We start from the raw sequence: 27759 nt of genomic DNA, 5'->3' as shown, positions 1-27759 counted from the left end.
GGAGGAAGAGGAGGGCGGCGGCGGCGAGGAAGAGGCCCCCGAGGGCGGCGGCGACCTGGAGCTGGACTTGGAGGAGCCGCCTGACGAGGACGACGACGACCGAGGAGGAGGCGGCGGCGGAGAGGACTTGCTGCTGGAGTCTGGCGGCGGCGGCGGCGTCCCGGCGGCCTCTCTCCTGCTACTGCCGCCGCCGCCGCCGGCCTTGCCCCCCGGGCTGGGCTCGGTCATGCTGCCGCCGCCGCCGCCCCTCTCCGCCGGCTCGGCCTTCGAGGCCCAGGAGGCGGCGCTCGGCGGGGCGCTGTACGGACCCGGCGACGATGCCCACCACGGCGGCGTGATGGCGGCGATGCTCTCGCAGGGCTACGGGCCGCCCGGAGGAGGTGTGGCGGCGGCAGCGGCGGCAGCCGGGATCCCTCCGGTGCCGGCCTTGAACGGCGAGCAGGCGGCGCTGCTGAGGAGGAAGAGCGTCAACACCACCGAGTGCGTGCCGGTGCCCAGCTCCGAGCATGTGGCCGAGATTGTGGGGCGGCAGGGTGAGTGCTTCGGGGGTGGGGAGAGCAGGAGGAGGCCTTGGATGTGGGGGAGGCTGAGTAGATCGGGGATCGGGACCCCGAAATTAGGTGGGCGCTAGGGAAGGAAGAGGAGAGGCTGGTGCTGGGGGGGGGGAACTGGATAAACTGGGTTTGGGCGAGGCCTCCCTAATTATTATTATTGTAATTGTTGGAGGCTGCCCTGTTCCCTTGTGCATGGGAAGCACGGGGGGGACGGACGGGACGGGCGAGTAGCATGGCCCATTGAATGCACACACACGAAATTTGCACGAGGCCAGGAAAGCCAAGGGTAAGTGCAGTGGGATACTGGGACGGGCTGGCTCAGATGGAATGGGATGCACACGGGGTGACTTGGAGCGAAGGCGAAGTTCCGGGGGGGGGGCGTGTCAGGAGACCCCCGGGCTGGAAAACTGCATTCGGAGCAGGAGGAAGTCGGGTCTGAACCTTGGGATTGCCAGGTGGGGGTAATGGGGAGGAGGGGGAAATTGTCTGGAGGATAAGGGGTTGGGGGGGGGGACGACCTCTGGGCGATGCATGATTGACATGTGCTGGAAGTTGGGAAGTTGGTTTTGGAACTTGGGGGTTGGGATTGGTAGGTGGTCTTTCTCGGTTGCAGGGTTGCTGAATGGGTTACCTTGGTGGTGAGTGTGGGGGGGATAATACCAACAGGTGGGTGAGGATGTGGCATTCCGAAATGTGGGGTGGTTTCTGGTTTTTCTGTGACCTGTAGAGAAAGGGAAGCTGCACAAGAGTTATGAGCTGGATTGGGAAGGAAAGGTCCAAGGTTTTTAAAAACTAAATGTAGGAGGCCTTTGGACAGGCCTGGGCATGTTCCACAGAAAGCATGAGCAGATTTTGGTGACTTGAAGTTTTCACAGACAGTAACAACTTAGTTGTATGGGTGGTAGAACTGAGTAGGGCCTTTGAGTTTTTTTCTTTTTATGAAGAACAGACACTTAGAAAGAATGTTTGCTCCCATTATGTGGGGATGGGAATACTGTATATTGTACTGCTCGTAGAGAAAGGATCAGAGATCTTTCAGGAAGCGTTATTTTGGAGAAGATGGTTAGAACATTTATCTCAGGTAGAACTGTGCACAAAGTCTTATTGTTGCAGAGTTTGGAATGGATGATATTGAAGCCTGTTGTTAGGAAAAAAACTTTCTAAGTAAGCATAATTTAGCAGTGGAAAAGATTGCCTGGGGTGTGGTGGAATCTCCACCCTTCAGGCCAGGGGGAGGTTAGGAAAGAATTGAGTTGGGATAGGTGATGAATTCAATGCCTGGGGCTGGCAAGTGGCATGAATATTGAGATGACTTCCTGGTAGAAAGCTGGTGTGATGTCAGAGTACTAGGGAGACCAGAGTTCAATCCCCGACCTGGTCACTTAATGATGCACTTGTTACCTGCTCAGTCTTCATTGTGAGAATAGGTCCCATTTTCCTTGGAAAGATAGACATGTAATGTGGTGTGAAGCCATTGCTAATATACACAAGCACCTTATAGCCTGTGGTAAAGGACTCCTACCACAATAAAGGGCCACTTCAGTTGTATGATTCTGAGAGCTCTTTCAATGAAGGCTTTGATATATCTTAACTGCACGCTATGTGGTGATTTGCTATCTGCAGGGGATACACTTGGGAAGATGCTGTTTTGTTGCTGTAGGTGGTCTGTAACGCTGTCAGTGATAATACAAGTGTGGGAAGGGAGAACTCTGGCAACAGATCTACTGGAATATAATAATTTATAGTTGAAGGGTTGGCATAATCCAAGCTGGTGCAGTATAAGAGGGGTGGGTTAGAAGTTAACTGGCAGAGCCCCTTTGTAAAGCAACATGCAAATAAAGATGAGGTGCCGCCACTTTTCCCACAGCTTGTGCTTTCTTTGTCCCCCTCCTCCCCCATCTACAGTGTAGAGTATTGTATTCCAAGTTTCATAAAAGCACAAAAACAAACCAGTCGAATTAATGCCACTCATCCTTTCCCATTCTCTGTCAGTTAATTGTCAGATGCTTTCCTGTCACCCCTCCTTCTCTTCAGAGTGATCCCCCATCTGTCCTTTTTTGTCTGGGAGCACAATAACCTGAAGTTGGTGGGAAAGCGTATTCAAGGACACAACAAAAGCGCTGGTGTGACTTGTGAAGCAATAAATAAAAAGCTGAAGCAGACATAGCTGGCTTTGCAGATACAAGGATAGGCATCATTTGCTGCTGTGAATTTTAAGTGCTTATCCTTTCCCCCAAAAAACTTGATTTTGTTTTTTAAAAACGTTAGCTCTGATTATAACTGAATATGAAACCTATTAACCTCAGGCCAGATGCTGCCACCAAGCTTTTAACTACCTCTGTTAGCAGTCAACTGACTTGTTAGGGACTGACTCAGATGAGCAAAGTTATGCTACTGTGACTTTTTCTTTGACATGCTTCCATTTGTGCTGAATCAGGCCATAAATAAAGAGAAATGGGTTTTACAGTGAGCAGATTTAAGGAGGGAATACATGTATTGTTTCATGTTTGCCTGGCCAATGTCTCCAATCCTCCAGCTTCTGCTTTCTGCTGTTGCTTCTACTACCAAGTACCCTGTTTCTCAGTTTGTACTTTTCTGATAAGGACATGACTTGTGATGTCATAAAATCAAGTTATCACTTCTTTGTGGATGGTGTGGTCAGTGATATAAGCATTTCCATTAAACCAAAGTACTATATAGCATGTGATTTTTTGTTTTTTGATAAACACTTCAAAAGTTTGTCTGTCTTTTGTGTTTTTAAAGTATTTTTAGTCAGTCGTGCTTCTTAACTGATTAATCAGCTACTTTAAATTTGGTTAATTTGCATATTATTTATGACACTGAAAGTCATTTATTATTTCATAAACGATACTTGTTGCTCATTATTAGAAAATATTAACAATCCTCTTTCCCTGTATTTCATTCCATGTCACAATAACATTCCAGAACCAACATCTTTTCTGCTTTAGGCTAGATAACCTTTTAAAGATTACTCACATGATGTGCTTATTCAGTAGGGCAGATTGGACTATACTTTCCTCCTACCCGTGTCCATCATGTGGAGAGGAGACTGGCCCACTGACCTTCATCTCTAGCATCCTCAGCTGTCCATGTGGGGAAATTCAAATATATCCAACACTTGTGGTGGGGATTCTCCTGCCCACAGGCATAATTATGCCTGGCAGGCCATTTTGGCCAAGCCATGCCCACTTGCCATACACCTAACTTCATATGTTGTCAGGTATGGGCAGATAAAGGCACAGTGGGGCTGCAGGGACGTCAGTCAGCTGATCAGCGGGACTTGCATAGTCCTGTGCATGAAAGCTCAATAATCAGCTGATTGTTGGAGCTTGCAGAGCACAGGGTTAAGGCTTCCATGCACATGCTATGCAAAAACTGGTCATTGTGATGCCAGCTGATTGACAGGTAGATAGCCCTGTCCACCTGTTTAACTTAGCCCACAAGGCTTGGGGAGGTAAGAAGCCCACCAGCCAGCCAGATCCTGTTCCCACTTATGTCCTAAATCATCCTTCCACAACCCAGTGTATTTTAGACTGAAACTCCCATCATCCCCACCCAGTGGTGGGAAATAATGGTAGTTATAGTCTAAAAAGATCTGGAGGGCATCCAGAAGGGAACACTGTTATGCGCATAAAATTCAACATGTGTAAGTCAAATCTTGTGATCAATTTATTGACAAAATTTGCTGATGAATAATATACACTTTTAGCTTGCGCACATAAGAAATTCTGCACTTGGATAGTATCTGAACATGACATCCTCATGGTTGGGGGCATCAGAGACTAAGTGGAGAGAGCATGCATGCTTATACTTCTCTCCACGTAATAGACTGCCTTTGGGGGCATGTAGTCCTGTGGTTTTTATTACCTTGGTAACTGGCAAAGGAGAGCACTATTTAGAGATTAGAGCTGCCATGGAATTCTATTTTAAATCTCAGAGGCAGATCATAGAATTGTAGAGTTGGGAGGGATCCAAGGGGTCATCTAGTCGAGTCCTCTGAAATGCAGAAATCACAGCTAAAGAATCTTTGACAGATAGCCATTCAACCTCTGAAGGAGGAAAGTGCACCACATTCTGATGTAGACATTAAACAGCTCTTACTATCAGAAGGTTCTTCCTAATGTTTCGTCTGAATCACCTTTCTTGTTATTTGAATCTATTGGTTTGGGTTCTGCCCTTTGGAACAGGAGAAAACAAGCTTGCGGCATCTTCCATGTGACAGCCCTTCAGATATTTGAAGATGGCTATCCTGTCCTATAACCTGTTGGTATTATCTTCTCCAGGCTAATCATGCCAAACTCCCTCAACCATTCCTCATAATGCTTGGTTTGCAGGCCTTTAATTATCTTGGTTGCCCTCCTTTGCATACATTCTAGATTGTCAACATCTTTCTTAAACTCTGATGCCCAGAATTAGCTGTAGTTCCCTAAAAGGCTTTATTGAAGTAATAAAATTTTTTAAAAACCCATTACAAACTATATGTTAAATAAATAGCTGTCCCATCGTTTCTTATGTGACTTATGTTGAAGTTTCTTGGGTGGGTGCCTGCTTTTTATTTTCATGTTTATAACAAAAAGGCTCTTCTGCTCTCAAATTTATACCCTATTTACTCTGGATTCTTTATTTATAGCTGTCCTGAGGATCTTGCTACATTGCACAAAAGCAGAAAATCATACTTTCAAAGAAGAAAAATGCATTTTTAAATGTGGACCTTTTATACAAACAAAAGAAAAGCAGAAGAAATGTGTTGGGGTGTTCACAGTTACTCCTGTTAAGAGAATCGCAGGCATTAAGAGAATTTAAGAAATTGCTTGACCATTTACAGTGCAATCATGACTCCCACATACAGCACACCCCCACTATTCTAGCTGGTATATTTTTCACCCCGGCTGAGCTCTTCTTAAGCTGGCGACATAACTTGACACAATTTGTTTAGTGTTAGAACTGTCTGTGTCAAAGCCATACTGGTACAAATCAAAGTGGTGGAGAGAGAGAGAGATTAGGGCAAAAAGGGTTGTGTCAAGTGTGGGAAATGAGTGTGCTGGGGTGGGGAGAGGAATAAAAGGACACTGCATCCTGACTCCATTCACTGATCCTGCCCACCTGCTTGGTGTAATATACACCACCAAAATACTAATGTAACTAAAATTCATCCCATAGGCATCAATGGAAGGGCAGAAAATGAAGAAGTTAGGATTTAGTTTAATTTGCACAGAAGATAGGTTGGTTTATCTGCCTCATTAGTATTTCTCTGGAGGCTAGAATCCTATGCACAATTTACTTTGGGTGTAAGTCCCATTGAACTTAAGAGTTGTCTGCCTAGAAATAAATTCTTGCGTAGGATTGCTTTGCTAGGCCAGTAGCTGCAGCCTGGATTGTAAAATACAGTGGACGCTCGGGTTGCAAATGCAATCCGTGCAGGAGGCGTGTTCGCAACCCGCAGCACCTGCAACTTGCAGCGCCGTGCACGCGCGGGTCATGATTTAGTCTTCTGTGCATGCACGAGCGCCGAAAGCTCGGAAGTAACCCGTTCCGGTACTTCTGGGTTCAGTGCGGAGCACAACCCGAAAACGCATAACCTGCAGAGCTCGCAACATGAGGTATGACTGTACTAGTTTGTTGATTATACCAAGAAGTAAGGAAAGAAGTAGCAGCCAATCTAAATACATTGTTTCCCCAATCTCCGTTCCCAGTTCATAACAAGTGGTTGAACCACCTTTTCACAGTGAGGCATGAGCTACTGCAAAACAAGCACACTATAGGATCTGTTGCTTGGCATCTGTCATAAAGGCTGGTATGCAAGTTATGTTAACTACCTGCAATTAAACGTTGCAAGATACGATCCTCAATTGTGGTATATGCTTCTGATATGCCCCTCAATGTTGAACAAGTAGCTCTTCCCCAGAAGTACATTCTCAGGGATTCGGTTCCTTTAGACCAGATTTAGAAAATGTTATTTGCATAAGAATTGAGTCCTGTTCTGTTTCCCCTCCCCACCCCCACCCCCACACACCAAAGGCTATTGTTGTTTATTGCAGTTACTTTTTGTACTACATGTTCCTGCTATTTAGTTTCTGATGCCACTACAGAGTCAGCATAGCAAAGAACATGTCATAAATAGATTTGCGACTCCACAAAGAAATTCCTGTTTAAAAAAATATTTTCTGTAAGAGGCCTGAGTGAGGAGAGGAATAAACAAACATGAGTGCATCTGGTATCTGAAGAAGTGTGCATGCACACGAAAGCTCATACCAAGAACAAACTCAGTTGGTCTCTAAGGTGCTACTGGAAAGAGTTTTCTATTTTGTTTCAATTAGTGCATCTGTACATATTAAACAGTTCTCAAAATTATATTGTGCTATTTGCACCTAGAAAGCAAAAGTTGGCCAGTTGAGATGTCTGAGTAGTTCTGCATTCAAGACTACACCCGGCCAGCTCAGCATTAGATGCCACCAGGGTAGAATTTAACATTTCTGAAAGTACCTAAAACAGTTGCCCAGGTTCTCATTTCTGCAGCCTTCCGAAGGCCAAGTGGGTGGGACATAAGAACTGTGTTTCATCCAGAGGCAAAAAAACAAACCCCTAATACATGAAGGACTCTGAGTAGAATTTGCCTTTAAAAATGGATGGGGCTAAATGGATTTTCCTTACTCACATGATACCTGCTTTGCCATTCATGCTCAGTGACAAAGTTGCCATAAGAGGCATAGTTAATCCTGGCTAATATAACCTCAGGTAACAAACTGCCCTGTAGTTTTGTTTTGGGGGAGAGTTATCACCAATTTATATAATAATAATAATAATAATAATAATAATAATAATAATAATAATAATAATTATTATTATTATTATTATTATTATTATTATTATTATTATTATTTATACCCCGCCCATCTGGCTGGGTTTCCCCAGCCACTCTGGGTGGCTTTCAACCAAATATTAAAAACAATACAGCATCAAGCATTTAAAACTTCCCTAAAGTGAATGGCTTGTTCCACTTAAAGATGTGGTTGTCATAAAACATTTTGAGGAATGGTGAAAAATACCTGTTCAGAAAAAATATTTTGTTAGAATCCTTGCTTACATTGTACAGTAAAATAGTACACACCATGTAAAGTCAGAGCTTGTATTACCATAGCAGGTAGAGCTCCATCCCTTTTGATATGGATGGGCAAAGGGCTATTGGTCCCATTTTGTATGATCAGCTCCATAATATTCTTGCAGTGAAGCTGGTAATCTGTGGGTTGGGTGATGTAAGTCTTAGAAAGATTTGGAGCTGGGTGTCTGACCATACATAAAGAGTGCTCGCTAATGGTTCCTCGTCATCCTGGAAAAAAGTGACAGGTGTGGTGCAGAGTTTTGTTGTTCAGCATCTTTATTAACTACTTGGATGAAGAAATTGAGGAGGTGGTCACCAAATTTGCAGATGGGAGGGATAGTTAATGCCACGGAAGACAGGATTCACTATGACTTTAACAGATTGGAGAACAGGACCCACACTAAAAATAAGAATTTCAATATGCACACATATAAGATGGGGGACACTTAGCTTGGCAGTGTGATGCAGCAGCGAAAAAGGAAGAAAAGCTAATGCTATTCTAGGACAAATCAACAGATGTACAGTGTCCTGATCAATGGAACTCAGTAGTACCAGTCTATTCTGCCTTGATCAGACCACACCTGGAGTACTGTGTCCAATTCTGGGCACTGCAGTTTAAGAAGAATATTGAAAAGCTGGAATGTGTGCAGAATAGGGCAACCAAGATGATCAAGGGTCTGGAATCCAAGTATTGGAAGGAATGGTTGAGGAAGTAGGGTAGCCTTCATGAGAGGAGACTGAGAGGAGACATGATAGCCATCTAAAAAGCCAGACTCAGACTCATTTCCTCTCCATTGTGGCAAAGTCGCAAGCAGGGGAGGAGCAAAAGCTCTTTCGTGTTTTATTTACATTACTGTACATAGTTTATGTTCCAGTTACAGGTGGGTAGCCGTGTTGGTCTGCCATAGTCAAAACAAAATCGAAAATTCTTTCTAGTAGCACCTTAGAGACCAACTGAGTTTGTTCCTGGTATGAGCTTTCGTGTGCATGCACACTTCTTCAGATACACTGAAGTGTATCTGAAGAAGTGTGCATGCACACGAAAGCTCATACCAGGAACAAACTCAGTTGGTCTCTAAGGTGCTACTAGAAAGAATAGTTTATGTTGTGTGCAAACTAGGCCAATGTAAGTTGTTTCTCCCAACCCAATTTGACACTTCTTTGAAGACAAGTCTAGCTTCTATAATGCTATAGAAAGGTAATAAATTGAAGGTACATTACATGCTATTAAAGTTCTCATTTGACATAAATAGTAATTTTATGAAAAATGGATTTAGTTAAATGATGGTTAACAAGGGGGGGGACTCCAAAGGTTTTAAGAACAGTAAATTGCTCCCCTGCTAACTAGGCTGCTCATTTTCACCCATTGTTACCTTGTTCATTCTTTGCGGACTGAAAAGTGTTAGGTTTAAAAAGTACTTGAAATTTTAATAGAGGTAATATGGGAGGAGCTCTGTGCTTTATAAAGGCAAAACGAAAAATACAATAAAGCTGATTTATTCAGCTGGAAATCGCCATTTACCGGTAAATTTGCATTTCTTCAAACAATCTTTTGTACACTCCTCATTTGGGATAGAGCAGTGGTGGCGAACCTATGGCACGGGTGCCAGAGTGGGCACGCAGAGCCCTCTCTGTTGGCACGCGCCATCACACCAGCAGTGCCGTTGTTTGGGGTTTTCAAATTGGCCAGCAGCTTCCCCCCACGCCTCCTTATGAGTAAACTGCTCCCACCCGGCCGGCAGCAGCTTAGAGGCAGTTCATCTCCCCAAAGCAGCTATATTCCTGCCTCCCCGCCATTGGTGGAATTTTTTTACAGCCAGCGGGCTGTAGTTCATGTGATTGGTGGCTTTGTCAAGGGTTTTCGTTGATTGGTTGCTGCCTGCGATCCTTGAGACTATGTGTTGTTTCTGCTCCTTGTGCCATAGGAAGCGTTTATAATTCGTGTGAGTGTTCTTCTCCCCCCCAAAAAACAACTGTGATCCAAGCCCCCCCCCCAAAAGCTCTGCTAGTCTTGGCAACCCACCAAAAAACTCTGGGCAATGCCCCCCCAAGCTCTATGTGTTGTTTCTGCTCCACGTTTATAATGCGTGTGAGTGTTTTTCTCCCCACCCAAAAAACTACTGTGATCCAACCCCCCCAAAAAAACTCTGGCAATGTCCCCCCATCTCTATGTGTTGTTTCTGCTCCGCGTGCCATAGGAAGCGTTTATAAGGCGTGTGAGTGTTTCCCCCCCAAAAAAACAACTGTGTTCCAAGCCCCCCCCTCAACAACTCAGGGCAGCCCCCCACTCATTTTATTACGGTATATTAATTATTATCCCATATTAAATTGCCATGTTGGTACTTTGCAATAAATTAGTAGGTTTTGGGTTGCAGTTTGGGCACTCGGTCTCCAAAAGGTTCGCCACCACTGGGATAGAGGATAAACCAAATCAAGTCTCTATCAACAGGTACTGGTATTAGCCGTTAGTTATATGGAACCTCTGGATTCAGAGGCAGCGCTGAGGAGGGCTGCTGTCTTCCTCTTCGGCTTGTGAGCTTCCTGGAGGCATCTGGTTGACCATGGTTGGAAACAAGTTTCTGGGTCTTGATCTGATACAGTAGGGTACCTCTTATATACTTCTAATGACTCCTGTGAAATTTGCACTGCAAGAAGCTGAATTCCAGAGCATTAATAATTGGGGTGGAGTAGCTGCAGTAGGAGTGATTCGATTTATTTTTTAAGACAAGGAAACTTTACAATGGTGAAAGATTTGTGAGCTTTCTGAAAACAGGGCCAGATGGACATAATGATTACAGTTCTTGAGAGAGTTACTGAAGAGTAGTAACTTAACAGAAATGTGGTAACCTAACCAAGCAAGGTAATTATGCATCTTGATGACAGATGTTTTCCATCCAGAATTAGTATATATTAAAATATGCTACTGGCATATTCTTGTAACTTCCACTGTGGAATATTAATACATCGGAGTTCCCAGAGTCTGAAACTGGAATGTGTTAGGTATTTTAGGTCTTTTTTTTGCCTTTGTGTGATTTCAGTGGGTGGGCATTATGTGTGTGCATTCCATTTCTTCAGCTGCCTGCAAATTTACAGCCTTACATTCAGCACCGTCGGTACTGAAGCCATTGCTTTCAGGGCTGCAGTAAGTATCTCACAACTCCATTCACTACAAGCTTTGCTCTGTGTTATGAGGCACAGAGTCATCCAGAATGATTTGCTGCCAGAAATGGACAGTTGTTACGCACACTGCACAGCAAGCAGAGAATTCAGGCCAAGAGCAAGTTTCAATGACCACCTTGAGAATAGGTTGGTGACCGCTGCTGGTTGGCTTGCCTTGTCTCCAGCCCAAATTTGGTGACTGGTCTCACCTGCTGCATGTGATGACATCACAGAAACTTGTAATACCATTTCCAAAGAGGAGGGCCAGGCAGCCCCCAATCGAAGCTTTCTTGGAGTCTGTACAACTCCATACCTTGTGATAAGAATAGGAAGGTCAGAAGGAAAACAAGAAACAAACCCCCAAACCTAGCCTTTGGTTTATTGAATCTCCAGAACAGAGGTCAAAAATTTAAAAGGAGGCAAACTTATAAACCTGCTAAAGAAAATACTGTCATGTCTGTCTGTCTGTTTGTTTGTTACAGGTTACAAACTTAGTTGGTCTCTAAGGTGCTACTGGAAGTAATTTTTTATTTTGTTTGTTTGTTTGTATTTTATATAAATTATGCCTTTTGAGTGCCAACATCAAGAGGCAGCTGTTGGTATTTGACTCCTGAATGAGTAGGAACATAGGAAGTTGTCTTGTATTGAGTTTATCGAGCTCAGTATTTTCTACACTGGAAGGCAGCAGCTTTCCAGGATTTCAGCTGGGGCCTCTACCTGGAGATTGAACCAGGGACCTTCAACATGCAAAGCAAATAATCTCTGACCCTGCCACAAATAAAAATGAATTTCTTTATCTTTGTGGGCATGGGGAGCTCCTCATTCAGAGGATAAGAAATCACTTCAGCTCGTGACACAGTTGTTAGAAAGTGTTAGGAGTACAGTGGTGCCCCGCTAGACAAAAATAATTCGTTCTGCGAGTATTTTCGTCTAGCGGTTTTTTCGTCTAGCGAAGCATCAATGCAAACCGCGGTTTTCGCTAGACAAAAAAATATATTTTCCGTCTTGCGAGGCAGCTCCATTGACAAACTAGTATTGCGGGGCAGCCTTCCGCTAGACGAATGCCTTCGTCTAGCGAGGCACCACTGTAATAATAAAATATTGGAGTGCTTTTCCAAACACATGAACTCCAAAGTCAGAGAAGTCAGGGGGAGAGTCCCATATTGCATGCTTAAATCTCTTCATGCATTTCCCTAGATGAGAGTCAACCTGAATATACTTGATATGCTAATTGGGTTACGAAAAGGTATGTAGTGTAAAAACATTTTCAATCTTTTCAGACCCAGCACCCAGTTTTAACTAAAACATGCATTTGGGGGACCCATTTCTTAATCCTTTACCATATATGTGCATGGTATTAGTTAAAACATATGAGAAGCAGTGATACAATGGACCCCCTCCTTTTCATGGTGCTTTGTTTTATTTGCTAAAATAAATAAACAAGCATTGAAATGCAGACATCCAGGACTCCGTGAGTATGAGGCTGTATAGCCCTTGAAGCTTTCTGTGTAATTGTCCAATCTGGCGCTTTTGAAGGGGTGTGGGACTTAGTTGCTTTGTTTGGTGTAATAGAACATTTAAACCTGACTCAGGGAGGTGGGCGTTCAAATCAACATCCAGCTGTGACTCTCACAAGGTAACCCTGGGCGTAACCTACTCTACAGGTAATCTGAGCTCTCTGGGAGAAAGGGTATGCGGATTTGTCAAAATTAAAAAGTATTTTTCCAACAATAATCATAAAGACACATAATAGTCACCTTAATAGAGATGGGGGTTAAGAGATATTGCAAAACTCTGTTAGTCCTGCAAACATAGTGGGAGGATTGCTCAAGGCTGTAGATTATGGGACAAGAAGACAGGCTAGAGGCTGTGTTGTGGGTTAGGGAATTCTGATGATTAAGGAAGTTCTGCCTGTGCCTCCTGCTCACATCCTCTCTGGTTTCAGAGTCTTTTGGCAGGCACTGTCCGCACGTGATTTTAGTTTTGCTTGACAGCTGTGAGGGCTCGAAGCACTTCTCTGTGTATGTTTTTGTTAGGCTTATTTTAATGAAAGCTGAGTTCCCAGAGTCCTCCTAAGAGGCCAAGGCCAAGTGATCTGATCACAGCCATGGAGGTTTTGTTTATTACTCTTCTCTCTGTTCCATAACCTTTGTGACTAATGGCAGTCAGTGCCCTTTCCATGCAGAATGATTGTGACTGTTAACTGAGGGCAAGTTATGAAGCTCATTTGGGCTCAAAAAAATAAAAAAATACTGAGACGCTTCCTCCAGTGCAGATAGTCTCTCTTAATATACAGTTGTGAACTCCAAATGTAAGTGAGCATGTTATATATTGATATGGCATGTTATTTTTTCCCATTATCATTCTTACTGGGGGTTATTAAATAAAAGTTCAGTAACTTGCAGTTCCCTTTCAGTTCTTAGGAAGTTTTGCAACATTTCCCCCAGGACCCCCTTGCAACTGTCTTATGTCAATGTCATGGTTACCTTTTGAAGGTGAACAGATTTGTGTCAGCCACTGAAAAGTCTTGGCAGTGGAAATCTAGAGGCTGGGTGAATTCTGGCTTTTAGAATAGTTTTTCCCATTTGTGATACATTAGTATTTCAGGCTTATTTCTGCATCTCTTTAAATAAAATTGTTTAAAATCAGTGCTAAGGTAGTGCTTCAAAAACACATCAGTACTCACAAATAATGTGCTACTGAGGACTCAGCTATACAGCTGCAAATAAAACGTTTTAAATGTGTTGTAAAATACAACATGCAAATGTGACACTAGATGGCAATGGCGAGCTATGGCAAATTCAGTATATTTTTTTTCAAAACATTTTTTTAAAAAGCATTTCCACAGTGTTTTTCATATGTGTGTAGTTTCCACATGAGGAGGGATTTCAGTGCTCCTCTGTGCTCCTCCTGCTTGCAGCTGTAACAAGCAAAATAGCACTGTGTTTTTTATACTGTGAAATAATATCTACTTATAGGCAAGTACAAATGGGGGAGTTACTTTTGTACTGGCTCAGAACCAGTTTGATTCGAATCTCCTACCCATACCTGGCAGTGGGTGGATGAGATAAGGAGGATATGATAATGTGTCCCACAGGCTAGTTAACTATGTTTAAGGTTGAGATTTTTTACTATCAGGTGGTTGTGTCCATTTTCTTAAATAAATGAATTCACCCCTACCATTTCTGCAGCTGTGACTTTTAAGCTGCTAAACATGAATAAACTATAATGCCCAGATCAGTCTTTGTACATAATCTACACTATAGAATTGCATGGTTCTTTCTCCGCATCCCCACCAGTTTGAGTTGAGGTTTTGGAGACCAGTTAACAGGTGTCATTGAACAAGTGCTCCACCTTGTTTTGTGCAATTAAAGTTGATGAATTAATTGCTCCTTTGATTAAAATATACTCACTGTAAGACTAGTTGAGCTAGTATAAACTGGCTTCTGGCCTTTGAATCAGTGTAAAATAGTGAAAGTTCATTTTTGGGCGTAGGGCTATTGTTTAATGAATTTATTATCCTGCCCTTCCTTCCAAAAGGTGCCTAGGGTGGCAAGCAAACTCACAGTTGTTGTTTTTAAAAAACCAACCTTCTAAAACGAGATAGAAGGAACTGGTCCACCTACCTTAGTATCATCTCTTGAAATGGACTTAGTTCTCCAGGCCTTAGACAGCAGGCTTCTCAAAGCTATGCTACCTAGCTTCCTTTAGCTGAAGGTGCCGTGGATCGAACCTGGGCCCTTGTGTATATGTTCCACCTGCCAACTTATATGGAAGTCACATTTTATTTACAAGAGCTTGGAACCAGAGACGTCTTGCACAAGCAGAAAAGCACTTACGCAAGGCAGTCGCCTGCCAATTTCTCTCTTGTTACCCTACCCTGCTATAGTCCCCCATACCCAGTCACATGCCATTCCAGAGAGTCCCTCACCCTTCAGAAGTGGCTTTCCAGAGATCCTTGGGATTGCAGTGCAGATAGGTGCCTGAAAAGCCCTGCCACGTGAGTGGAATTCTGCTAATATATCTCAAGATCCAGTATTTTAATTGCTATGCATTTCCCCCACAAAAAATGTATCTTTCAGTGTGCTTTATTGTAGTGTTTCTTCCAAATTGACCTGATTTGGAGCCAAGTACTTTGTCTTCAGCAGCCTACAGCGAGAGAGAGAGAGAGAGGGAGCTCTCGAGGATTGTTAGTTACTTAAGAAATGTGCATACTGTGGACACTTGGGTTGCAAACGCGATCTGTGCGGGAGGTGCGTTTCCAACCCGCAGCGTCCGCAGTCCCATGTCTGCGCATGCGTGGGGCGCGATTTAGTGGTTATGTGCAAGCACCGAAACCCAGAAGTAACCCATTCTGGCACTTCTGGGCTCGGCGCAGAGCGCAACCTGAAAACTCATAACCCACAGCGTTCGCAACATGAGGTATGACTGTATATTCTTATAGTTTACCTCGGCAGTATTTCCATATGTGCTGATTCCCTGTAGTGTCCTCTATAAAATTTCGCATTTCAACATGGAAATGGTAATAGTAATTACATAGCAGACATGCCTTGCAGAGACTAGCACAGGCTTGTTATTTGCATCAGCATATGGGGGTAACTGCCAGAGTTCCCTTGGGTATTGTTTTTCTCTCTCCCTTGGCTACTCAAAGTTGCCAGTGAACAGACAGTTTCGTCGTTGTATAAAATAACATGCACTGTGAAACTAGCAGGGCCAAGCAAAGAGAGGGTAATGCTAAAACCAGGACTGGGCCTATATAATGGGGGGGGGGGGGATTAAGGACAAGTCTGTCTTCTGCTTCTTTTTCAAGGAGGCAATGCCTGAGATATGGGCTTGGGAGCACTTGGCGTAGTATTAATGACTGTGACCATATCTGAAGAAGTGTGTATGCACACAAAAGCTTATACCAGAACAAACTTAGTTGGTCTATAAGGTGCTACTGGACAATTTTTTATTTTTTAAATTATTTTTATTTCGACTGCGTCAGACCAACACGGCTACCCACCTGAATCTGACCATTTTGTTGGTAACAGTGCTAGCAGTACTACTGTAAGCATTAGCCACTACTAAAACAATTCTTAATGTGTGAGTTTTCACACTTGGTTTGGTTAGTGGTGCTTTTCTCATCACAGGAAAGGGTCCAGACTCCACTCTTGGAGCGGGATTGGAATATCTATGGCATTTGCCATGTGCTTGACTGCCTGCAAACTTCAATTTTGTGGGGAGTCTTTTGCACCCTGATACCTGTTACCAATCATAAATGTGGAGGAATATGGGGTGCCTTTTCATGTGGCTATGTGGTGCAGACAACCGGCTCCCTATGTGGTTGTGTGCATCTTGCAATCCGTTTTATGGGTGGCCATCATATAATTGTCACTTTTGTTCAGCCTTTGCTGTTGGAGAGAATGGTAAAAACACATGCAAAACAGGCATCGGAGACAAGGCTACAATGATACAACAGACTGGTGGGTGGGGGGGTGTATGTATACACACACAGAGAGAGAGAGAGCCCCCTGCTTTTCCTCCTTGAGACTGTTGTCTGTCAGTTTATTGGCATACAATAAGCCTGATAGCGCATCACATTTTACTGAGGTGCAGAAATGCAAGGAGACAGGTTTGTTGGATCTGTATTCCAAAATGTGGGAGCTTCCTATCATGCACACTTTTTTGTGCAGCTAGAAAAAATGCCTGCTCTAATTAGATGTCCAGAGACTTTAGCGGTTGCCCTGACTGTAGCTAGAGACTCAGTGAATTCAGGCACTTCTTAACCTCTATACAAGTTACATATTAAGCCAGCTTTTGCCAGCCTGGTGGCCTTCAAATGTTTTGAACTAAAACCCCACCAACCCCCAGCCAACACTGCCATATTGATGCTGGTGCTGATGGGAATTGCCGCCAAAAAGATAGGGACGACACTAGACTGATGAAGGCTGTATTAAGCTATATACAGAAGTCACGTCTTTGGCCTGCATATCCCAAGGGAAGCTAGCAGATTTTAAGGTGTGCCAAGTCTAAACAGATGTCAGCAAGAGAGGTGAGAGGGCAAGTGGAACAGCCGACTTCTGAAATGCCACTGTTCCAGACCAGAGACTGACGGGTAAGCACAAGTTTTCTTGTTTCAGTTCCTTATTCTTCAAAGACCAGCACTTGCAGTGACATCGGCAGCACTTCCTTAATTTGGTGCCTCTTTTCCATGTAAAGAGGAAACAGGTGGGCTTGTCTGCTAAGAAGCGCTGTACATTTCAGCAGACAGTGTGACGTTGCTACACACATGCAAGCAGGCATAGACTCCTGGAGATTAAAGCAATGACTGAGATATGCTCAGTTAGGCTGTTTGGAGAGTTTCTGCCATGTCCTTGCTGTTCCTGAGGACATCACCTGTTGACACAGAGATTCCCTTTCTTTGAATAGGAAATAATTTCTTGGTTGTTCAGCAGCAAGCTTATTTTCACACTCCGCTGCCTTGCAAATATCCTGAACGGTAGTTAATTAATCCATTATACTTTTGGTAAGCGTTGCTGCAAAATTGCTCATCTTTGTATATATATATATATTTTTAAGTAAATTCTGATTCTGGTTTAGAAAGGTTTTGGTTGTTGAATTGTTGCTTAGCTTTTGGGTTTCGAGGGTTGTTTTCGAAAGATCTTGGGATATACTCTTCAGAAGGAAGCAGTGAGTTAGATCAGGGCGGTCCACTTTTCATACCTGCAGGCCACACACTGCCTTGTTGCACAGAGGCCAAAATGGGGGGACGATGACTCCACCCTTGTGCTGTCTTCTCAAAGCCAGCTAAGTGAGGTGTCGGGCTTTAGGAAGGAGCCACAAGGCTCTGGCAGGGTTCTAAAGCCTTCCCACCTCCTTCCCAAAGCCTGGCTCCTTACCCAGCTTTGGGAAGATAGCACGAGGGCCACATGTTGGACCACACTGAGTTAGATAATGTGAAATGCATTCTTGTGTTCTCAGCCACTTTTCAAATGTGGCCATTTGTATGGGAAATAAGTAAGCTATAATGGAAGGAGTGTGATAACTTAGGCACAGGCAACGAGTCTGCAGAGAAACATTTCTGAAAATCAGTGAAGATTCAGTAACATTTCATTCTGCAGTGGAGGAGAGACAACAGATGGAAGAAACATCAACTTTGTTCTCGTCTGACCCCAAACCTGATATGCTTGATTTTGAATAGATCTTTTCTTGGCTACATAGTATTCAAAAATATTTACAGGTATTTTTGGTGTATTGTAATTTGTTTCTCTGATGTGAAGTCAAAATAGAAAGTCTCATTTCTTGAGTTCCTCTAGTTACATAGCAGCCAGTTATTTGCTTTCTACATTTCCAGGAACAATTCCTTCTATGCTTGATACTGGGTTCAGAGATATTGGCATGCCTTTGTACCCAACCAAAATGTGTTCGTGTCGTTGCCCTATCCCTCCCCTCCAGAGAGAGGGATCCCTCACACCCAAACATGCAAATAATATGGAATGATAATAGGTTTTAAATAACATGGTGGTCAAGCTTAGAGTAGGGAATTTCAGCACCCCACTCTGCGATAGATGACTATTGCCAGTTATCCAAGCTGACTTGAGTCCCATCAGGGGGGAAAGCAGAGTATAAATAAATTTATCATCATCTACTTGTATTTTCTCTTTCCATCATCCTCTGCTTCCACCGACAGCCTTGTTAAATGTCAAAATCTTTTGAAAGCATCTATGTTGAAAGCTGAGTTTATGTAAAACAAATGCATGCAAATCTGCTTAGCTAAAATAATGTATTCTAACATAGAGTTTGTATTTTCCTGGCAAATAACATTTGTGCACTGCATGCAACCTATCCACAGTACGAGAGAGAGAGAAAGAGAGAGAGAGAGAGAGAGAGAGCAGGATCAGCCCAACAGATGCAGAAGGCATTAACTAGCTCAGTGTTTTTCAACCTTTTTTGGGCAAAGGCACACTTGTTTCATGAAAAAAATCACGAGGCACACCACCATTAGAAAATGTTAAAAAAAATTAACTCTGTGCCTATATTGACTATATATAAAGTAATTTTTCAATTTTTCCCACGGCACACTAGTGTGCCGCGGAACAGTGGTTGAAAAACACTGAACTAGCTGACTTGAAGGATAAATCTGTTAATATGGAAATATAACCCAGGATACATGTAGAAAAGTTTAAAACCACAAATACTGCACAGATACAGGGGCAGTGAGGGGAGAGGAGCGGTGAACCTACTCAAAATTGTGGTAGGAACAACCCTCATTTATTGCAAGCAGCTTCCACCATTAGATTTTCGTAGTGAGGTGAAGAGCTTGATAATAACCATCTATCAAGGAAGTACTGCTCCAGCCCTAAGGAATGTATAAAAGAAACTCGGCCAGAAAGAAGGGTGGGCACATCTCATTAATATTAGCAGCAGCAAAAAGCACCTCGCTCGGCGCAGTAACCTTTTGGACATGGCTTTGAGAGAGGGCAAAAAGAAAAATCCATTGAGAGTGAGGGCAGTGCTGCTTTGTTCCATCTCAGCCACACCAGCATGTTGGCACCATCTTCCTCACTATATGATACCCACTAGGCAAGGATCATTGCCAGGAAGAAGATTCTGTTTACTTACTCATTTTCAGGATTTATAGCCCAACTTTTAATTGAGTGGATTAAATTGAATGTTTTCTTTTTTAAAGGCATTGAAGGAGACTAGTAAGAAGCAGCGGACTGAATGGCAATAAGCAGGGTTGTTTTTTTTAAAAAAAAAATGTTCACAGCACTGTGGGGGAGAGGAAGGTGCTACAGTATTTAGCTCTGTTCCCAAAGCAGCATTTTCTCCCTGAGCATGAAGCTGGCAAACAATAAGGACAGCCCTAGTATGTAATTTGGCCAAGCTTTTACCTGTTTGTACCTGTGGTGGTAGAAGAGAGCTGGAAACAGAAGGCTCGCAACTATTTCAAGTCACTATTAGGGGTGTGAACAGTCTTGCAAAACTTAGGAGATAGATTGGAGGAAGAGATATAGGCAGAAAGAGAACTGATTTAGGGAATAGGAGCCTACTCTATCTTATTCTCCCCCCCCCCCAACCCCAATTTCTCTTCAAGTATTGCTCTTGGAAATTATCTCCAGGTGTTTTCTGGCTAGGACTACTTAGCAGTGAAGGAAAATGATAAGAAAAGCCTACTGACCAGGCCAGTCGCTCATCTAATCCAGCAGGATCTTAGCACTGTGGTTTCCATCAACTGGTACTTCTGTATAGCTTCCAGAGTTCCCACCACTGAAATGAATTCTGGAACTGTGCACTGGGAAACCTTGGCTCAAGGAGAAGGTGGAGGAAACAGCAAGATAGTACCAGCTAGCAGCATGGTATCTAGAGCTGGACAATCAGATCACATCTTAAATCTTATTCCACCTACAATGGTTGCTTATTTGCTTCTGATCACTTTAATGCCGGTGTTAACCTTTAAAGCCCCTGCCGACCTAGGTTACCTCAAGGACTATCTATTTCTGTGTAAAGGTGCCTGGTTTTTAAATAAATGTCAGAGGACATCTCCCTTTCTGTTACAATGTGAGATTGGTCAGGCAGGTACAAGACACAGGCTCTTCTGAAAGCACCAAAACTATGGGGTGCCCTTGTGGAGATTCATCTACCCATAAACTTTTCATCACAAGCTTTTAATGCTTAACAATTTGCTGCTTTTAGGGATCTCTATGAGCTGCCGCTTCTAACATGATTTTTTTAATAGTGCTGCTATTTTTAGTACTTTATCAGCTGTAATTGTATTCTACAGAAAGGTAGAATATAATTAAAATTAATAGTACTGAGGGATCTGCTTTTTGCCCTCACCAGCAGCCTAGACACCATTCACTGAGCCATTTTCCAGAGGAATCTGAGGTCCTGGATCTTGCTGCATGTCATACTGGACAGTAGGGAGAAGCAGCACTGTTCTTGGAAGGAAACCAGGGTCTGTTTTACCACCTGAGAAGGCTAAAAGTAAATAAGAGTCTGCCTTGCTTCTTCTCCAAACTTCTGGAGACTCTGGAAAAAGGGGAAGCTGCTAATGGAAATCTGGAAAGAGGGATTTGCCAAACATTCAGGGCGTGGACACATATTTCCATACATAACCTCCCTATCTCACACACTTGATGCAGGAGCATTTCAACCAATTCACCACAGATCCACCCAAGCAAACCAGACCAAAACTTATGTGCCACAAAGCATCGCACCTATAATGCCAGCCATAGTTGGAAACAAAATGCAGGACTTGATTTGTCTGTGGGTCCTACCCAAGTGACTCTTACAAGGTTCCCAGAAAGCTACTTAAACAGCTTCAAGCTGACCCAATCACGTAGTCAAACCACGTGAAGCAGAAAAGCTAACAAAAGTAGTCTGGATCAACAGTCAATCTGAGTAGAGAAATTCTTGTCCAATTCTAATTAGTGGTCAGTGGTGAAAAATGAGCCTGTGCTAACTCCATGGGCAATGGAACTTCCAGTAGTTTCTTGGTGTTCCGCATCCAGAAGCGAGCATGTAGTTCAAGGCCTCAGATAAGAAAAAACAACCTCCCATAGGTGGAGGTTGGTTTATTTGTTTGTACATATAGTTACCCCACCCTGTACCAGTAAATAGGAATCACCTATGTAGTTCTAGATCAGTAACCCTAGCTTTATTCATGATCTGTGTGTATTCTTCAACATCTGTTTTTGAGCGTGTCTGGAGACAATATCTTGCTAACAAATCAGCACTGCACAGTTTAACTCAATTTTTCCAAGCATCAGGTCTATTCTGTCATCACAACAGAAAATGCATGTGGCAATCTCTCACATGTCCAGGGATTTGGAAACAAGGTGTGGGAGATTGTAAGTTTCCCTCCTTTATAGCTTTAGGCCTCAGCACCCAGGACAGTGTGTTAGAAGCATAAAATGTAACTCACCCAAGCTTAATACTTTTACCAGGCTATTAGATGGCATGTTGAAGACGTGATTTAATGGAGAAGACAAGGAAGGCAGCAGACATGAAGGTCAGCCAGTGGAACTACAGAAGAAGGTTAATGGCCTGTGTTTTGGCCTGGCTGCCTTTACAGTAGTCTATTGCATCTGTATCTTGCTACCAGTTCCTTACAAACTAAACTCATTTAGCATTGATTGATGACGCATTCAGAAGTTTCAGGTGTCGGAGGCTGCGGCTTCCTCTCGATTGCTGTTTCTTCTCTCCAAATAACAAAGGAGAGATTGACCTTGGAGTCTGTAGAGTCAGCTTTCCTGTAAAAGTCACTTTAAGAAAAACTTTTTAATGGTCTTGTTGTGTTGGCTTTTCACATAATAGATCGGGACTTGGGCATTTTTTCAGTGATTTTCCAAACCGCATGCATTTCTCCCAATGAGAAACCTAAAGCCACTAAATAGTGTGTCTTCAGCTTCGGAGGCTTAATTTTGTACTCTACTGTACAACCCTGCATGTGCCTACTCAGAAGTAAGTCCCATTGAGTTCAGTAGAAATTTCTCATTTTTAGCAATCTCTATTCCAAAAATTCCAATTTCAAGTAAACCCTTTGCCTAACTTCTAAACCAAGCTAAGTGGGTAAACTTTGTAAAGTATAGTGTATTCCACACTGTTCACCCTATTATATTTCTGCACACCTTGAATTTTTTTACTTTTTAAAAATTTATTTGCCACCTCAGTTGGGAGTTGTAAAATATTAAGTTGCCCTCCAATTCTGTCATCTTCAGATGGTATATCCTCAATGTATCTTAGAATAATTCTTACTGGTGATGACAATAATGGAAATGTGTGCAGTGATTCTAATCTCAACAATTTCCATCCAGTGTCCTTGAGAACCCCGCCACATATGAAAGCCACATACTCTATGCTGGAAATGCACTCACTCTGTCATTACCCTATTCATTTTTGCTTAATTTTAAAGGAGTTAAATGTTTTTTGTATAAAACTTTATAATGATTTTCCTTTAAAGCAGTAGGAACTGAGATATTAGAGTCTTTTATGAAAATAGCTTCACCACCCCACAATAATTATTCCATCTAGCTTTTAAACCTATCTATATTTGCTTTTCTTTCCTCAATCATTATGCTCCAATATATTTTAGATAATTATTCTTTAGAGTTCTCTAATTGTAAAGTTAATTTTTCAAACCCTGTTGTCTCTTAATTTCATTCTGCCTTATAAGGTCTTCTAGCAGGCACATTAATTGAAAACATTCAAACCATTGAATTCTATAATTCCATCTTGGGAAAATTATCAAATACTGTAAGACTTACCATCTTTTTTGTGGGGGGGGGGTGATATTTAACAAAAACGCACATTTTCCTAGGCTATGAAATTGTAAATGTTAGTTACAATATATATGCCACCAAGCAATATCTGCACTCAACTGGAACTGAACATTTTCCCAGTTAATAAGAAAAGATTACATCATATAATTAACAGAGATATCCGATGACCATCTAGTGTAGTTATACCTTTCTTAACACCTTTAATGAGATCTCCATACCATGTTTATTCTTTTATTGATAGAAGGCAGCACCATACTATTAATGGACCGAACTGTCTTTGTTTATTAATTTCAGTGAGTTTTCTCTGGGTGTGCTTTTTGTTGCTCACTATATGTGGTTGTGTTGCATTTTCTGCTTCTGTTGACCTTATATGGGTTTTACTCATTTTATTGTAAACAGCTTTTATATTCTTTGATGAAAAGCAGCATATTGAAGAAAATTAAATCTCTTGTTCAGTTAAATAACCTTCATGTAGCTTCTGTTTAATTGCTATATACGGAATGGAATGAAACTGTCTGCTACACCATTGATCAATGTGTTTTTGGCTTCGGCTAATTACTTGGAAAAGATTTCTTTGAAAACCTAAGTGCTGATATAGTGCACTGGCTTTAGGGGTTGTTCTGCACTCTGCGGAGGAACAGAACAAATACAGAAGTTAACAACATTTGTTAGCTTAAGACAATGATTTGGAAGAGGCTTGTAAATAGTCACTAGCCAGGCAAGGAGGCTTTTTCAAAAAGTTAGCTGTCTTTCAAATTGCAGCTTGGTATGGATGGGTAGGTTGCTAAAGGTTTCTGTGAGTTTAGTTACTTTGTGACTTAACGGCCGGGCTTACTAAGCGCTTGTTCTCAATAGCAACCTTCTTTAATTGGGTAATTGCTGTTTTCACTGTAATGGTGTGATTTTGCACTGATCTAACAGTGGGGAGAGGGAGATGTTGAGGATCAGAGTGTCGGCACAAAGCAATTTTTAGAGGCTAAGTGCTTCTTGCATCTTTTTCCATTCAAGATTCTTCACTAAAGCACTTTTATTTGTGCTTCCTCCACGCAGGTTGCAAAATAAAGGCATTGCGAGCCAAGACAAATACCTACATCAAGACCCCTGTCCGTGGAGAAGAACCCATTTTTGTCGTCACTGGGCGCAAAGAAGATGTAGCCATGGCCAAAAGGGAAATTCTTTCTGCTGCTGAACACTTCTCCATGATTAGAGCTTCACGCAACAAAAATGGCCCAGCTCTGGGAGGACTGTCTTGTAACCCCAACCTACCAGGCCAAACTACAGTCCAGGTCAGGGTGCCTTACCGTGTTGTGGGGCTGGTGGTTGGCCCCAAAGGCGCTACAATCAAGCGGATCCAGCAGCAGACCCACACCTACATAGTTACTCCCAGTAGAGACAAGGAGCCAGTCTTTGAGGTTACCGGTATGCCTGAAAACGTAGATCGAGCTCGCGAAGAGATAGAAATGCACATCGCCATGCGCACTGGAAACTACATTGAACTGAACGAAGAAAATGATTTCCATTATAACGGTACGGACGTGAGCTTTGAAGGAGGGAACCTGGGATCTGCCTGGCTTACTTCCAACCCAGTACCTCCTCCAAGCCGCACTAGGATGATTTCTAATTACAGAAATGACAGCTCCAGTTCTTTAGGAAGCGGCTCCACTGATTCCTACTTTGGAAGCAATAGGCTGGCTGACTTCAGCCCAACAAGTCCATTCAGCACAGGCAACTTTTGGTTTGGAGAAACGTTGCCTTCTGTAGGTGCAGAGGACATTGCAGTTGACTCTCCTGCGTATGACTCCTTGCCGACGCCTTCTCAAACCATCTGGACACCCTTTGAACCCGTTAACCCGCTCTCCAGTTTTGGTAACGAACCTGCTAGTAACGTGAAGGCTCCACGGAGAGGGAGTCAGCCATCTACTCCTCGCCTGTCGCCTACATTTCCCGAAACCTTGGAACATCCGCTGGCAAGGAGAGTCCGAAGCGATCCACCCAGTACAGTCAGCCAGGTTGGCCTTCCGATCTACATCCCTGCTTTTTCCAATGGTACCAACAGCTACTCTTCTTCCAATGGTGGCTCCACATCTAGTTCCCCTCCAGAGTTGAGACGGAAGCATGACTGCGTGATATGCTTTGAGAACGAAGTAATCGCTGCCCTGGTTCCGTGTGGCCACAACCTATTCTGCATGGAATGTGCCAATAAGATCTGTGAAAAAGACGTACCCACGTGTCCAGTTTGCCAGACAGCTGTTACTCAGGCGATTCAAATTCACTCTTAAATATATAGAGATATTATATATGGACTTTTTAAACTCTTAATGGCTTGGATGTAATGGTACCCCCTAAGTAAACTTATAATGAACTCAGACTGTTATTGGGCTTTCTTGAGATTAGGCTAATGTTGTTTGAAAGGCATGTACTCTGTTTTTTTCTTTTTCTTTTTTGGAAAAGGTATGTACAGTTTAACACTAAGCCTAGCCAGTCTTTGTCCATTTTGGTTGCAGCTGTGGCACCTGTAGCAAAGTTCTGGAATGAAGTTGTGAGATGATAGGAGGGTCAGGAACTTGGAACAGTTTCAGAACAGAATGGAGCGTGAGGCTTCGCAGGTCGTGACAGCAAAAGCCTGACACAGCCGTGAATGTAGAAACTGTCGGTTTATAAGAGAGAAAGGGTACAAAGGATTATCAATGTATCAAACACACTTCCAATGCTGCCTTCTTTACACTGCCAGTTTTTCAAAACAGGTTTGGGGGCGCTTCCTCCCCCCCCCCCCTTTACAACATAGGCTTAACTTACCTAATGTTGCAAATAATTTTATGATGCACAATTTGATTTCCTGGCATTCAGCAAGTAGCGTAGCGGTAACTTTTATTAATGTGATCATTGTTCATAAGGGGACAGAGGACAGGGCAAAATGGTATGAATTGACCACCTTCTCCTCCAATATGCAAATGGGGCATCTTAAGAGAATCAGGAATGTGCGGGTCTTCCATTGCTGAAGCGTGGGAAAGTCTGCCTTGCCTCAATCAGTGCTAAGGGACGCGGGGGGCTCCCCAACGCAAGCAGAGAGTCCGTCCCCCCACAAGTAGCTGGCCTCCCCATTCATTTCAAGGGAAGGGTGTCAGTCTTGCGTTTTGTAGATTGGCTCACCCCATTGAGAGTAGGGGGGCCCCTCTGCTTGCACTGGAGCACTCTGTGTTCGACCCACACCACACATGGAATCCATGTGAAGAACTGTGGTGTTGCGAGCAGCCTACCAAGTGTCCTTTCCTCCCCCTCCCCAATCTGCTTCAGAGGAGGGGGCGTCTGGTGGGAGGACAGCTGTCGGGTCTTTGCACCCTTTGTAGCTGATAGCGAGGATGCTAACATTCCATTGCCTAGTTTGATCAAGCTGTTCTTAAATTAACTATTTTAGAGAATATCAGAGTTCAAAAAATGTGAATCATTTTTATGTTTCAACCATAACTTGCACATTATGTGAAGCATGTATTTTATTTTTAGTAATGTAAAAGGGGGGGACGACGACGACGACAGAGAAGCAGTCACATTCATGCTCTTGTATCATTCATGAGAGCAGCTGTGACTCTGGCCCAGCGAGGGGTTTATCTCATTTCAAAGCCACCCATCTTCCCCTTTGCAAGTCAATACGAGCTTCTCCCCATTCCTTTCCTTTGTGTTTTCTTTACATTTCAACCTGTGGATGTTTTCTTGCTTCTTCATACTCAGAATGTTCCCAAATCTGTGCTGGCATTTGAAAAAAGAACACTCAGAAGTTCTGATGGATTTCTTTATTTTTTTATTTCTCTCTTTTCTTTTCCTTTTGGAGCAATACTTTCCCGAGTTGAAACAAACAGATTCCCCCCTCCCCTCAGTATAGCAAACTCTTATGTGTATTGAACTAGTAAATATACAGAAATCTTTATTTTTTATTTCCACTTGAAAGGGTTACATTTCGTATTAAAAAAAAAGTTTACAGATAACGGTTTTTATTTTATGATTTTTTTCAGTATAAAAGTTGCCTTGATGGCATATTATTATTATAATATTATATTATGAAATGCATAACTTTAACGCTAACAGCTTGTAGGATAGTTTAAATGTCAGTATTGAAACCTTAATCTTTAGCTGCAGTCTTGTAGATATGAACAATCTCGTTCACCGAGCATGTATTTTGTACTCTTGCATTGTACACTGCAACTAATAAGCCAAGGAGTCGACAGACATTAGGTGCGTGTACCGTTTCTATAAACCACAGACTCAAGAATGACAAAGCTCTCAATATAGTTTAGTATTTGCTAATTTTACTACACTCTTTTTGTTATGTATATGTAGGGAGGTCATAGGGATTATAAATTCAATTTGAGTAAATTTAAAAAAAACAAACCATATATTTTATGATAAAGGGCCTTTAACTTATGGTGGCCAAAGCACTGATATTATATATTTGCTGTAAAGAGAATTATAAGAGTTTTATTTTTCTGATATTAAAAGTTACTTAATAAAGACTTGTTTCCATTAACTTGAATGTTTTCTTGACTTCGCTCTTTTCATGGTTTGCATGTCAAAGGACACATTAGAAACCTGTAACTGAAGAATTCATGGAGGGTAACTGGTGCACTGAAAAGAAAACAAGGGAGGCAAGCAAAGAAAACTTCTACAG

At 42.7% G+C, this 27759-nt stretch overlaps 1 protein-coding gene across 1 annotated transcript; it reads left to right on the top strand.

Annotated features, from left to right (window-relative positions):
* Positions 1-249: 249 nt before the first annotated feature.
* Positions 250-27624, top strand: MEX3C (mex-3 RNA binding family member C). The gene is made up of 2 exons (XM_033163665.1): positions 250-533; positions 24150-27624. Exons 1-2 carry the CDS (start codon positions 338-340, stop codon positions 25376-25378), a joined length of 1425 nt encoding a protein of 474 aa, XP_033019556.1. The 5' UTR covers positions 250-337; the 3' UTR covers positions 25379-27624.
* Positions 27625-27759: the final 135 nt, after the last annotated feature.

Source organism: Lacerta agilis, chromosome 11, assembly GCF_009819535.1.
Source record: "Lacerta agilis isolate rLacAgi1 chromosome 11, rLacAgi1.pri, whole genome shotgun sequence".
Classification (NCBI taxonomy): domain Eukaryota; kingdom Metazoa; phylum Chordata; class Lepidosauria; order Squamata; family Lacertidae; genus Lacerta; species Lacerta agilis.
Note: the sequence above shows the minus strand (reverse complement) of the source record. Positions and strands in the feature narration are given on the sequence as shown.

Bases quoted from the DNA above. Each gene is read 5' to 3' on its own strand.
- MEX3C (XM_033163665.1), top strand. From the start codon at position 338: ATGGCGGCGATGCTCTCGCAGGGCTACGGGCCGCCCGGAGGAGGTGTG. The intron at 534-24,149 runs GTGAGTGCTTCG...TCCTCCACGCAG, and splicing joins CGAGATTGTGGGGCGGCAGG to GTTGCAAAATAAAGGCATTG.